Source organism: Cryptomeria japonica, chromosome 6 (genome assembly GCF_030272615.1).
Source record: "Cryptomeria japonica chromosome 6, Sugi_1.0, whole genome shotgun sequence".
Classification (NCBI taxonomy): domain Eukaryota; kingdom Viridiplantae; phylum Streptophyta; class Pinopsida; order Cupressales; family Cupressaceae; genus Cryptomeria; species Cryptomeria japonica.
The window spans coordinates 455891459-455904534 of record NC_081410.1 but is presented as its reverse complement, the minus strand read 5'-3'; the positions used below and the strand labels follow the sequence as shown (position 1 = coordinate 455904534).

Sequence of the window (13076 nt, the reverse complement as noted above, 5' to 3'; positions counted from 1 at the left end):
TTCACTTCTTCATGAATTTCACTCCATATTGCAGATCGCTCTCTTTCCCTTATGCATGAAGATCGCTCCTCTCAATGGGTTCATGAACTTCGCTCTATTCCTTCAACTCCCGAAGCAGAAAATTCGCTCCAAATTCCTAACTCATGAAGTCGCTCACGTGGGGTGATTTGTGAAGTTTGTTTCCTTGGTGAGATCATGAAATTTAAGCTTCGCTCTCCTTGGCGAGATCATGAACTTCGCTCATCTCTCCTCCAACATGAAGTTCAACTTCTCTCCAAAACAGCAGTTCATGAAGTTAGGAACTTCGCTCATATCCTTCAAGTTATGAAGTAGTGGAATCGCTCCAAAATGATGATTCATGAAATATGAAGCTCGCTCCATTTTCTTTATTCATGAAGTATGGAGCTCGGTCCATTTCATTGATTTGTGCAATTCGCTTCAAACTTCCTAAACATGAAGCTCGCTCTAAATTGTTGACTCATGAAGTATGAACCTCGCTCTAAATCCTCAACACATGAAGTCGCTCCTATCAGCCATCACATGAAGTTCACTGCTCTCCTTGAAGTGATGAAGTACGCTCCTCTAGCCTTGAGCATGAAGTGGATTTCAAACTTGAAGAAATTTGTTGTTAGTAAACATGATGCACTTGCTCGTTCTTCTTCATCATTCCATGACCTTCCCTTTGCTTTTGTACCAAACTCCAACTCTGTTTAAGGTGGTGAATCTCCTGCAGTCAGCTTTGTAAGTGCACAGTAATGGTCTGATCCACCCTCTTCATGTGATCGAATCTTGATATTGTCCCTTTCCCAAATGTGGATATTGATGTGTGAGTCCTCCTTGAATTTGACTTGCCTTGGAGTGTAGTCCCTGAACTTCCTAATGAAATCATCTCTTTATCAGCTTTCGGTCCCCTTATCAAAACCTGAAAGACACATAATGAATCAAGAATCCTGCAAATAAAACAATCTTACACACTCCTAATGTATCATAAATTGCTTTCAAAGATCAATTCAAATCCGGGAAATAACAATCTACTGATGGAACTAATCCTTGAAATCAGTTCTGATCTGAATTTTGATCCTCAAATTTATAGCTCTGTCTCTCTGTCTGCTGCAATTCGCTGCCTTTGGACGCAGAGCAGATTGTATCAATTGCTTTGATTAATGCCTTGGAATGAGGATGGGTGTCCTCTTATATAGACGGTGGATGTTAAAGGGTCTCTTTTACTCTATCTTCAGTAAAGTGACACATCTTCATTTAGAGGCCAGCACCTTATTTTTTTGTTGCCACACCTTGCAAGGACTGATGAGGTGGATACTTTATCTTTTAAAATTCCTAATTTTTTTTTTCCTTTCATTCAAAATTTCTGGTGGGGCCCATGCAATATCAAAGACCAAAAAAACAAAAAACATTTTCATTCTTAGCCAGTTGTTAGTGGGTCCCAGCAAGAGTCCTTAAGACAAATCTATTTAATTCTCCATTTTGGAGTGTGTGGGGCCAGCATGTAATGTGATACGGTGAAGAGAAATAACAGGGGGGAGTGGTAGGAAATGTTAAGGGTAGCTGCTACGTGGAGAAAGAGGGGAAATGGGATGTTAGAGGAAAGGGGGACATAAAGGATATAAATGATGGAAGTAGGAGATACGTGGGGTTAGGAGGTATAAGTGGTAGTGGATGGAGTTAGGGAAGGTTAGGGAGTAAAATGTAATGGGAGGTATAAGGGGGTAATGAAAGGGTAGAGGGGTGTAGGTTATAATGGGATGGGGTTTAGGTTAGGGGAAGGAAGGTGGGATAGGATAGGATAGGGGTAGGGGTAAAGTGGTAGGTAAGGGAAAGGGTATGCTAAGGGAAGTAAGGTGTAGGTAAAGGGAGGTGTAGGCTAAGGAAAGTAGAAGGGTAAGGGGGGTGTGAGATGGAGGATAGAGGATGTAGGTGTGAGGTTATAGATGAAGGTAGGGAGGTGAATGAGATGGAAGGGGTAACGGAGGTAAAGGCAAAGGTAGTGGTAGGGATAGGTTAAGGATGTGGGATGGGAGTTAGGAAATATAACGTAGGTTATGTAGATGAAGGGTAGTGGATGAGTATACTAGGATGGGAAGAGGGTTAGGTAGGTGAGGGTATAGGTGAAGGTAGGGAGGTGAATGAGATGGAAGGGGTAATGGAGGTAAAGGAAAAGGTAGTGGTAGGGATAGGTAAGGATGTGGGATGGGAGTTGGGAAATATAAGGTAGGTTATGTAGGTGAAGAAGGTTAGGATATGGGAATGGATGAATTTAAGGGTAGGTAGAGGATAGAAAGGTAGGTGGGTATAGGATATGGTAAATGGAAGTGAAGCATGATAGGGGAGGTGGAAATGGAAGGAAATGGAATGGTGGAATGGTGATGGCGATGATGAGAAATGGAAATGGGAGTGATCGGGCTTGGGCGTCCACTGACAGTGTTGGGAGAAGTGGAAGGGATTATGCTTTGGTTGTGCAAAGGGAATGTTGAACCTCACTTCATCCTTAAGAAAGAGACTTGATCAGCTCCTGAGCAACTACAAAGGTTAATAGAAAAGAATCGACAACTACAAACAACTAAACTAAGACCACTAACCTAGAAATCAAAAAAAAGTGGGGGTCCCCATTTGCAATGGGACGATGTGTGAATACCTCACAACAGGACCCATGAGCGTGCCGTAAATTTTCCAGATCCAGTCAAAGCTTGGAAGGGTTATTTAGCTTATTCTATCTTTAAGATCCTTGTCAGCTTGTCTTTTTCTTTTCATATTAGGGATGGCCCTCATTTTGCAATCACAATAATCTCTAAAAGACACATTCCCCTTTAATTCGGGATCAAGTTTAGAATAGGCTTCTAGGATTGCATCAACATTATCCATAGGTCGGGTGTTTGCTTCTTCTCCTTCTTCCTCCTGAACTTCATTCGATAGGAAGGGGGGTCTAGTTGGCCTCATATTAGAAGTGTTATTGTTATGATTATTTTCTGAATGGTTAGAATTGGTGTCCCTTCCATTACTCTAGTGGGGTCTAATCTGATTGTTACTGATTGATTGTATAGCTTGAAGGAGAAGTTGATTAGTTCTCTCATTTTGTTTAATCAATTCTTGGGTGGTTTGAGCTGTTTGCTCCATAAAGGCTCTCAAATCATTGTTTAGCTGTTCACTCATCTTGTTTCCCCTTCTAGTATAGGTTTGCATGTGCTATATTTCACAGGATGGCAGGAAAAAGGCTCTAATACCACTTGTAATGTCCCCTAATAGATTGCTATGTCTTAGGGCAATTTAGAGTTACAATATCAGACCTTTACAATAATTTGAGCAATTGAGAATAGGAATATTCTGACATACGATGCAATAATAAGTAGTATCACTTGCTATTTTTGATTTGTATAATTAAAAGGGTATGCTGGAATGACCTGAAGAACACTTGCAAGGGCCACTCGCTAAGATAATGATGGCAAGTAAATATACATTGAGATATGAACTGCGATTGACTATGGCAATCTGAACTACTGTCTTCTCATAGACACTTAAATCCTGCTATGTCTGATTTGTATTATTACTGGAGGTGATATGGCCACTATATTCTAATGCAGATATATTAACTTGCAACAATGATGTAATTCAGTGTCCTTTTGCTCAACAGTGCTTGAATTTTATGATGAATAAATTAGAATTGTCTATGCCCCTTCCAAATAATATATGGGACTTGTTACAAGGATGGCCCATGGACTATCAAGTCCTCTCCTTTTTCTTGCATTTGGAGAATCATTCCAGCAACAACTACGTGGTCTATTTGGTGGGAACGTAATAAGAGAATTTTCAGGAAAGTCTCCTTCTCTGTTGAGAAAGTGCAATACGAAATAGAAAAATCAGTCTCTGAATTAGTAAATGTCTATGTGCAGAATCATCACACTTGTAATTCAACATTCACCTCTTGGGATGGCTCTATCATCAAGAATTGGAAGTATACATGCTCATCTCCCAATGGTAATTTGTCTTCGGTCTCTAAGCCAAGGATTGACAAATCTCTTATAACCTGGCAACTCCCACATCAAGACTTTGTGAATATTAACTTTGACAGCTCCTCTTGAGGTAATCTAGGAGACTCAGGAGCAGGTGCATGTATTAGGAATTATTTGGGTGAGGTGCAAGCTTTTAAATCATCTACATTGCCACAAGGGACTAATAATATGGCAGAAGCTCAGGCTCTCTTATGTGGACTATCAATAGCAAAGAAATTGGGATACTCGAAGATTCATGTAGAAAGTGATTCTGCATTGATCATAAACGCTCGCAAAACAAGAAAACTTTTCAATTAACATATCAATTATGTTTTAATTCAGGCTTGGGCTCTTTTAGATTCTTTTAAGTCTTACATCTTATCACACACATTCAGAGAAGACAACAAACTAGCGGACAGGTTAGCTAACATGGGATGCGACAAAATGGAGGTGGATTCAATTGATGGAGGTGCAGATATAGATGCTTTTCCCCATTTACAGGATATTGTGATGGATGAAAAGCATATGATCAATAGGAATAATGACTTTTCAAGATAAATCATTCGGGGCTATTACCAATGATTTCAAGTGAGGCCGCATATCTAATGAGCATATAATTAATGTCTTGCAGATTGGGAATGATTTCAAGTTCAACATTGCAGTTAAACACGAAGTGAACGAAGGAATTTGCAGAAGAAAGAATTCTTCGTGTGTGAAGGAATTCGTAGTGGAATTTTGTTTCTAAGGTTTTGAAGTGTGCATGACTCTTGATCTAACTTCTGGGTTCTCAAATCTCACTGGCTAGAACCTCCTGAAGAAGCAAATCGGTGAGACCCCTAGACAGTCTTACCGAATATCAGTTTTATCCTCTAAGTGTACCAATTAGTTGGATCGGCAAGACTCTGGCCGATTTGGGAAATGCTCTTGGAAGTTCTGTCCGTGATCATATCGGTCAGACTCTAGCCGACGAGTGGCAAAGAATAGTCATCGGGGTGTCTCGTGATGTCGGTAGGTGTTTCATTGACAGAGCGTCTCTAGCCGATGGTGTGTGGTTGGGGTGACTCTAGCCAATGACTGGCTAGAGGGTGTTATCGGGCTGAAGCTGGACCTCGGCAAGAGTCATACCGATTTGGGAAAGTCAGGCCAATGGATGATCGTCAAGGTGAGTCTTGCCGACGTGAAATATCATCGGGGTGACATTGTAATGTCCCCATTTTTGGAGTAAGAATAATTAATTAATTAAATTAGTTAAGTTGTCCAAATTATTATTATTTTTCATGGATAGCTTAATTAATTATTTTAATTAATAGTACTAACTTAATTATTTATTAAGTTAGCAAATAAATTAAAAATTAAAAGATCACTTTATTTTTATTTAATATAATAAAGTGACTTAATTAAATATTATATCATAAAGTCACTTAAGTGAAATAATATTATTTTAATATTATTTCTAGAAGCTTGTGGATGATGGTCTAAAAATGTATAAAAAGGGATCTAGCTCAGCTTCTCATCAGCTTGGATTGGTTTTTGATATTGAATTGAGTTTTGTAGAACCATGGGGTGTTTGTTTTGGTCTTTGGGAACGAAAACTCCCATAGATAGCATAACTGAGGGGGTGAAAGACCGAGGGGTTGCAGCTGAGAGTGGAAGACAACTCAGTCTTCTATATTGTGCTTATTGGGATTAATGGGATTAATGCACATTCATGGTGATTAGGATTCATGGAATTATAGAACATCATATTGGACACTACTAATGCATCGATTTTCATTAGAGAAGAAGGACGATTTGTTGGAGATCAGCTTGAGGCGGAATTTGGGAGATAATTGATTATATTGCAGGTCTGATTCAAAATCGGGTCCATCCTCATAACCCACGATTTGCTGTTATTTCCTTGCTGAAGCTACATAACCTTCATTAGAAGTCAGTGCTTGCATTGGAGATATAAGGCGATCCCCTAAGGAGTATTTGGGAGGTTAAATAAGGAGATTTCAATGGTCAAATCTGATCTGGGAACTAGTTCGAACCAGTCCATCTGGACCCATGATTTTGCTTATACAGCCTTGTTCAAGCATCAAATCTTTCTTTGAATGAGGGCGCTGTTATTAGGGAAGGTTGACAATGAAGATTGGTGATTGGAAGGAGACCGATTTGCTGTCTATTAATTGCTAATGATCTGCAGACCAGCAGTAGGGACGATTTTGAAAGATAGCTTGATTTGACATATTGGAGGCTCCGAAGATTGGAATATTGCTTGCTTCTTCAGCTCCAAGGCAAGGCAATTCAAACCAGGTTCTCTTGAGCATCATAATTCCTTGTAATGATCAATCATATGCATGTGTCCATGGCTGATATGTATCTTCAGAATTTCTGAGTAATAAATGTTAGCGTTTTGGTCATAAGAAGGACAAATGTAAGAGCTTATGTGATCATAATCTATTGAATAAAAAGGGAGTTAAAAGGTTGCAGCTTCACTGTATGTTGTCCAAGATTACATGCCAACTGTTTGTCAAAATTACAGTCTGTTGTAGCTTTATGTTCTTGCATATCAATTCATACTATTGCATTGGTAAACACAAATACAACTTGCACCATCGCCCTAGAGGCTTATAGTATTGATTGGTAGTCATTCTTTGGTTATTCTTTGTGGTTTATGCTTCCAAAAACTTAGTCTGAAAACTCTGAGACAACAGAACAGCATAACACGCAAAACACATAAGCCGCATAACATGCAGATTGGAAAATCAGATTATTAGCCAAAATCCCTTATATTTTCAATCACACTACTACAGGGGATATTACAATGGTATCAGAGCTAAGATCCTGCCATCTTGTGATTGATGAGTGAAAGGGAAATCAGGTATTATAACAGGGAATAGTGAAGACAACAATACCAGAATCCACAGGTACCTGAAGTCAGTACATTTTCAGAAGCTTTGAGAGAGAAGGAAAAGGATAAGGCAGTTCCAAGCATGGTTGAAGATGATAAGGATGATAGAATCGAACGAAAGTTCGATACTATGATCGACATGATGTCACGATTGCTGGGAAAAATGGAACCAATACACTATAGGGAATATTACAGATATTCGTCTTCGGGCTGACTTGGAGAATGTCATTTTGACAGTACAAGTCGTGCCGATGGATTAGGTTGTGTATCTCATCGGTGAGACTGTTGCTGATTGATTGAAGGCATCAGAGAGAGTTTGTTCTTCGGTTCAACTGTTCTCATCTTTGCCCGACAATTGTAGTCATGCTGATGGATTTGCCCAGTTGATCATCAGTGGGATTCAGGCCGACGAGCTGATTGAATGCTGAAAGGGGATGGACTTTGCATATCGGTCTAAGATCTTAGACTCACGCCTATATCGGCTTTGTAATATGTTATTTTAGTCTGTTTAGATTAGATAGGTATTTTTTATTTCGAGCTATAACCGGAGGTTTTCTTTTCTGGTTCTTTCCTCTTGGTACGCCCTTTGAACCAGATTTTGTAAATCTTATTATTATAATATATATTAGTGGCTTGCCATTTTTGCCAAAAAAAAAAACAATGATGTAATCCGACTGCTTCAGTTCTGACAATATTATCTTGCTCGTTTCTGGGGTTAATTCTAATATACGATTGCTAGGAGTGTAGGCCCGATTTTGCGTCTTCGACCTTCCTTGCTTTGCTACTTGCCCAAATTGGAAATGGAATTCCGATAAAGTTTGTTCTATGCCCTTTTTGTAATGAAATGATTGAATATATATATATATATTCATACATTCCATTGGTTGTGTCCATTGGGGAATAGAATGTATTTATTTGTTAGGGTTATAATCGTGTCCCTCAATAATTAAGTGATTAGTTATAATCACTTCTTTATAGTCTTCCTCCTTTGATTACGAATTATGGTGATTGTTGTAACATCATCTTAAACGCTTCTCTATAATCACCTGTCGCGTCTGGATAATGTTCCTTTGCCATAGCTAGCTAATGGATTATTTGTGCTACCTAATTAAGGTCGTTACTGAGCAATTCAATTGAAGATAGGCCCTCTCCAAAGGACTTTTGTGCATGATGGCAGCCACATTCTTTGTTAACTCCCAAGCAGCTCTATCTTCCACATCCTCGAGCATTAGCTTGCCTCAATGTTTAATTACTGCGGTGGTTGGAGCATGGACGTTTTACGTTGTTGAGGGAGATACATCGTTGGCAATAATATTTCGACTCTCCACAAGGTGAATGTCGTCATGATAGGTTGTGTCGCTGCCATATATTCTCTTGCTTAATAAAATAACTATATCGACTCTTACCTATTTCCAATAAAGAGTCTTCAGCGGTTTTTAGAGTTATAACTATTAAGTTCATCGAAGGTTGTGTAATATGGTTTTATTAATAAGTCGATTATATTCAAGTCGTGGTTGAATGTCTTCATGATAGTTATCTGTAGAGTATAGATGATGACCGACAGTGGTATTGCTATCAACCACGATGTATTGATGGTTTCTTAATATCATGCTTGTTTCTCAATAATAAGTTTAGATATCTTTAATTAAATATTATTTTAGTCATATTTCTTAATGTCCTAAATTGGGGACATTACATCCACCTTGCCAAAATGAGGTTGAGGGTAGCACCTTTCGCGAGGGTCCGAGGGTGAAATAGAGAGGGGTAGAGAGATATGTCTAGATCTTGGGGGAGAGAGGAGAGAGTGAGATAGAGTGGTAGAGAGGGATAGAGGAAGAATGATAGGGAGATAGATAGGTTTAGAATTCGGGGCAAATAAAGTGAGTAAGATAAAGAGAGCGAGAGAATGCTGATAGGATCCTACTGATTACTGAAATTTGACTAAGTCTAAAAATATAGAAGACCTTCTGAAACCTAGAATTTGCATTATAACTACTAGAGATCTGAAACTACTCTCAAACATCTTGCCAATATATACATGAAATATAACTTAAAGTATAAGAATGTTATATTTCATGTATATATTCTGACGAAGAGAATGAAATTTACTTGAAAAAAAAATAGATAATTTTTTGATGTGTTTGGGCCTTTTTTTTTATGCAGCCGAGTTTTTGCCAAAGACGCGCTGAGTTTTTGACTGAAACTTGGCGAGTTTTTGTGGCGAGTCAATGGCGAAATTACTCACCTCAGCCAAAAACTCACCAAATTCTTGGCAAGTAGTCCATGTATGGTCCTAGCATTTACCTCAGCTGCATTCCTGTGTGACTTTGGACCTCAAGGCTTTGGGCTATTTTCTACTTGTGATCTAGATTTCCTTGTGGATGATTAATCTGTTATTTACAATGTTAAATCTCACATTTTACATGTAGATGAGTTGTGCTTTCATTACATGGATTGCAAGATAGGGTAGATGCTTTGTGCTTTCTGACTTATCAGAAAGATTAATGATCAACAATCTTAGCTCATACCGCCTTTTTGCTTTCTGTTTTAGTATAATCTCTAACTCTTATCCTCAGCAGGCAAGTAGAATGCATTTAGATAGGGGAATGTGCCCACTACGGAGGTTGCTCAAGCTTAGGGAAATTGTCTTTGGGATTCTGGGCTATGAATTTTGACTTACAGGTGTGACATCATAAATCTGTTTCATGTAATCAACAGAACCATCTCTCTTGTAGCAATGGTTGAATTATATCACCTTGATATGGGTGCAACTCAAAAAGTATTATGTTGTTTGATAAATGTTAATTCAATGGGAATAATTGAAAAAAGGAGAATCTTTTAAAAATAAAATAAAATTACATATATAGTTTTCTAAAATTGTCAAGTTTTCCCGGTTTAAACCCGAGTGATGTTAAAAACATCTATATTTCAACCGTGTTGTGTTATCGTTGTGCGACTCCTCAACCATTCCTTCTAAAGGGAATTGAGACCATGGATTCGAAGAACATGAACAAACTTGTAAATAAGGTTCAAATTAGTTTTATGGCTCAACTATATTTCAAGGTTGTAGATCCTTCTCATTAACAAGTTCCACCCCAAATAATTCCAGAACTGCTTCACAATTAGAAGTCATCTTTCAAGAACTGCTACCCGCAACACAGGATTTGGTTTTCCCCTATTGGAGATATCTTTGAATTGAGAACTTGCCTCTGCTTTGTCCCTTCTGTCAACAATATAGTTGTCTGCGAACTTAACATGTTTCTGCAAATACTACTTCAAGTGTGAGAGAGTGAAATATTCTTGCCTCCGTTTCTCAGTGAAGTGTGTTCAGAGAGTAAAAATTGTAAATGAATCATGTGAATTTGTATCAGTCTAGAGTTTGGACTCTGGATAATGCTGGTATTAAACTAATGTTGACCCTTGAAACACGTTTCTGATCATGTTTAACGTCCCACTTTTCTTTATAAATGAGATGTAACATACGATCTTAATAATATCTAAAAGATAATTGTCATACGATACAAAGAACAGCTGCGCTTTACAGGCTATTTGTATTAATGCTGACATGCAATTCTAAAGACACTATTGCTTAGCATGCGTCTAGTAGTGTTGTGCTTTCCCTAATATTTTGAGAATGCATAAGAGTGAGTAATCGTTAAAAATGTGAATAGAAATAATATAGAATGGATAATTAGGCTAACATCCAATGTCATATTGGCAGTTAAGATTTATGATTCCTTTTACTTGCAATAGTGTCTAAGTTCGGTTTTATGTCTATGCAGGTGCTAAATCTGGAGGTGATGGACAACAGTAGGCACTGGCAAATAGTAGGGTGCAGTGCATATACCGGAGAAGGACTGCTGGCAGGCTTTGATTGGCTTGTTGATGATATTGCTTCACGCATATATCTCCTTGAATAATGTATTGACTCCTATTTGGGATTTGTAATCTGATTCAAGCATGTGATTGTAGAGCAGCTGTATACAAAAGTATTGGTTGTATGCATATATACATCTTGCCTTTAGGCAATTGAGAGCAAGAAGAGCTATATGTTTGTTTGCAAGGCAAGACGAATGGGGCTTTAAGTTTTTTCAATTAAAAAAATGGGAAACAGTTGACAGTCATTTAGAGCCAGTTCATAGGGTGTAAGAGCACCTAGAGAAGAACTATAGTGATAAATTTGCTCTTAAACTTTAGATGCAGAGTCTGGTGGCTTATGAATGTTTCAAAAGATAGTCCTTTTTATGCTGTGTTTAGATTATGTGTTGCCACGTGCAATTATTAAAAAGAATTGTAGTTTTTGTGGGGCAGATGACAACTTACTTTTATTTATTTAGATACTATTTTTCAGGACATGCTTCCTTGAGAGCATTATTTTTTAGAGAAACTGTTTTTTTTTTTCTTGCTGGTATCAAATATAATCGGCACTGTTCTAGATTACTTTCACACGTTACAACTGAATTACTTCTTGAAAGGACAAGGTTGTGGAAGGAAATGATATGCTTATCACCAAACCCATCATGAAGAAAATTTTCATGGCTCCCACAGACGTAACAATAATAAGTCTATCAATGCCCTTGTAAATTTATAAGGCCATTCGATAAGGCCACCAGATAGATCAACCAAACGGGCTTTATTCTCTTAGCTTGACAATCAAGCATGTAAATTCAGAGCCAGGATAGAAGACTAGAACCCAAATCAGATTCCTTGGTCAACCCTATAAACTATTTACACAGTGACTGCACAATTATTAGATGCATTTGTTTCATGCACAATTATCATAGGATCATTTCTAGTCATGAAAATTGAATTTAATGCTATTAAATCTACCACATGGTTTGGATTTTATGCAATTGCTTTGTGGTGTACTATATATGATTTCTTAAATTATTATCATATTCGTACCATTGCTTTTTATTGTGGATTAATGGACTAAATTCCTGGCCAGGGACTTCCACTTTAAATACAAGAACTTGTAAAAAACTGAGCTATAGCTTGTTAATATTATTTGTGTCTAATATGCTCTTCCTTGCTGTACGTATAAAAGGTTGTACTGCTCCAGCACCCATTTGGAGAATTCGAAAAACCAAATGTTTTTGATCAAGCAGGGAAGGGCCCTGATCCCATACAGTTAACAGAACAGCATAACCATAAAAAAGCAGCCACTACCACAGAACAGTTAGGACCAGCGAGCAGCATCACAGCACATCAAACATACATAATCAAAAACAGGTAAACGTATTGTCCATGCTGCTACTACTAAAACTAAGACTAACAGTATAAATCAACCAACTACCCGTAATTCTTAACTAGCACGCAGGCCTAAATAGAGTATCAAAAAATAGTCCTACGAAGTAAACAAAACAACATATAGTCTTTAGTCATAACCCAAACCAGACACAGAAGCAAAAAACCTAACCGTTGATGTGTTTTTTATGCACATGCGAACACAGAATAAAATACCCAAAAGTATCTTATCCTCTCGAACAAAATTACTCAAATGCTGAAGATTGGCTTAAGGATCACTTGAGACAACTCCAAGGTTCTGGTATGTCGGGTCATGACGTGTGGATAAGTACAATTGGTTGATGTGATTGTTGGTATCACAAGGGGACTTACATTGAATTGTCGAATGCTTGAATCGCTGGAACTTGATCATCTAATGTTGCAATATGATGATGCTTCTCGTCCTAAACTAACTTGAATTGGAAAAAAAAGGGCAAAAGGTGAAGGGTTGAGAAAGTCTATACTAAGGCTTAGAATGTAAGAAGATGGATGAATGATTAGATGAAATCCTATCGAGCGAGGTCTCACCATCAAACTGAACAATTTGACACAAGCTCAGTTTAATCTTCTAAGGATGTTTCAAAGATGTTCAAATCATTACCATCAAACATTGCTCACCATTCAAGTTAACACAAACAATGGACACAAACAATTCAAATTTAAGCTCATATCACTCCAGTTGACCACGCAAGGCACACTTACAATCAGCAAGAGGCTAGTGGTATGGACTAAACGGATTCAATACAAATATATTCAACAAATCCTTTCGTTCAATCTAATCAACATGAAAATAAATTGAGAAGTAGGACCGTGAGGCTTGTTGAAATAACAAATTTCACCACCACTCCAATGAAAAGAGTATCTCATTTACAAGTCATAACAACAATTCTTCCTTC

General features: G+C 37.9%; 1 protein-coding gene across 1 annotated transcript in view; it reads left to right on the top strand.

Annotated features, from left to right (window-relative positions):
• Positions 1–11249, top strand: part of LOC131051016 (ADP-ribosylation factor-like protein 2) — a 139588-nt gene extending 128339 nt beyond the window's left edge. Inside the window, exon 5 of the mRNA XM_057985353.2 lies at positions 10677–11249. Coding sequence (XP_057841336.1) covers positions 10677–10814 — 138 coding nt within the window. The 3' untranslated portion in view covers positions 10815–11249. The remainder of the gene's footprint in view (positions 1–10676) is intronic.
• The last annotated feature ends 1827 nt before the right edge of the window (positions 11250–13076 follow it).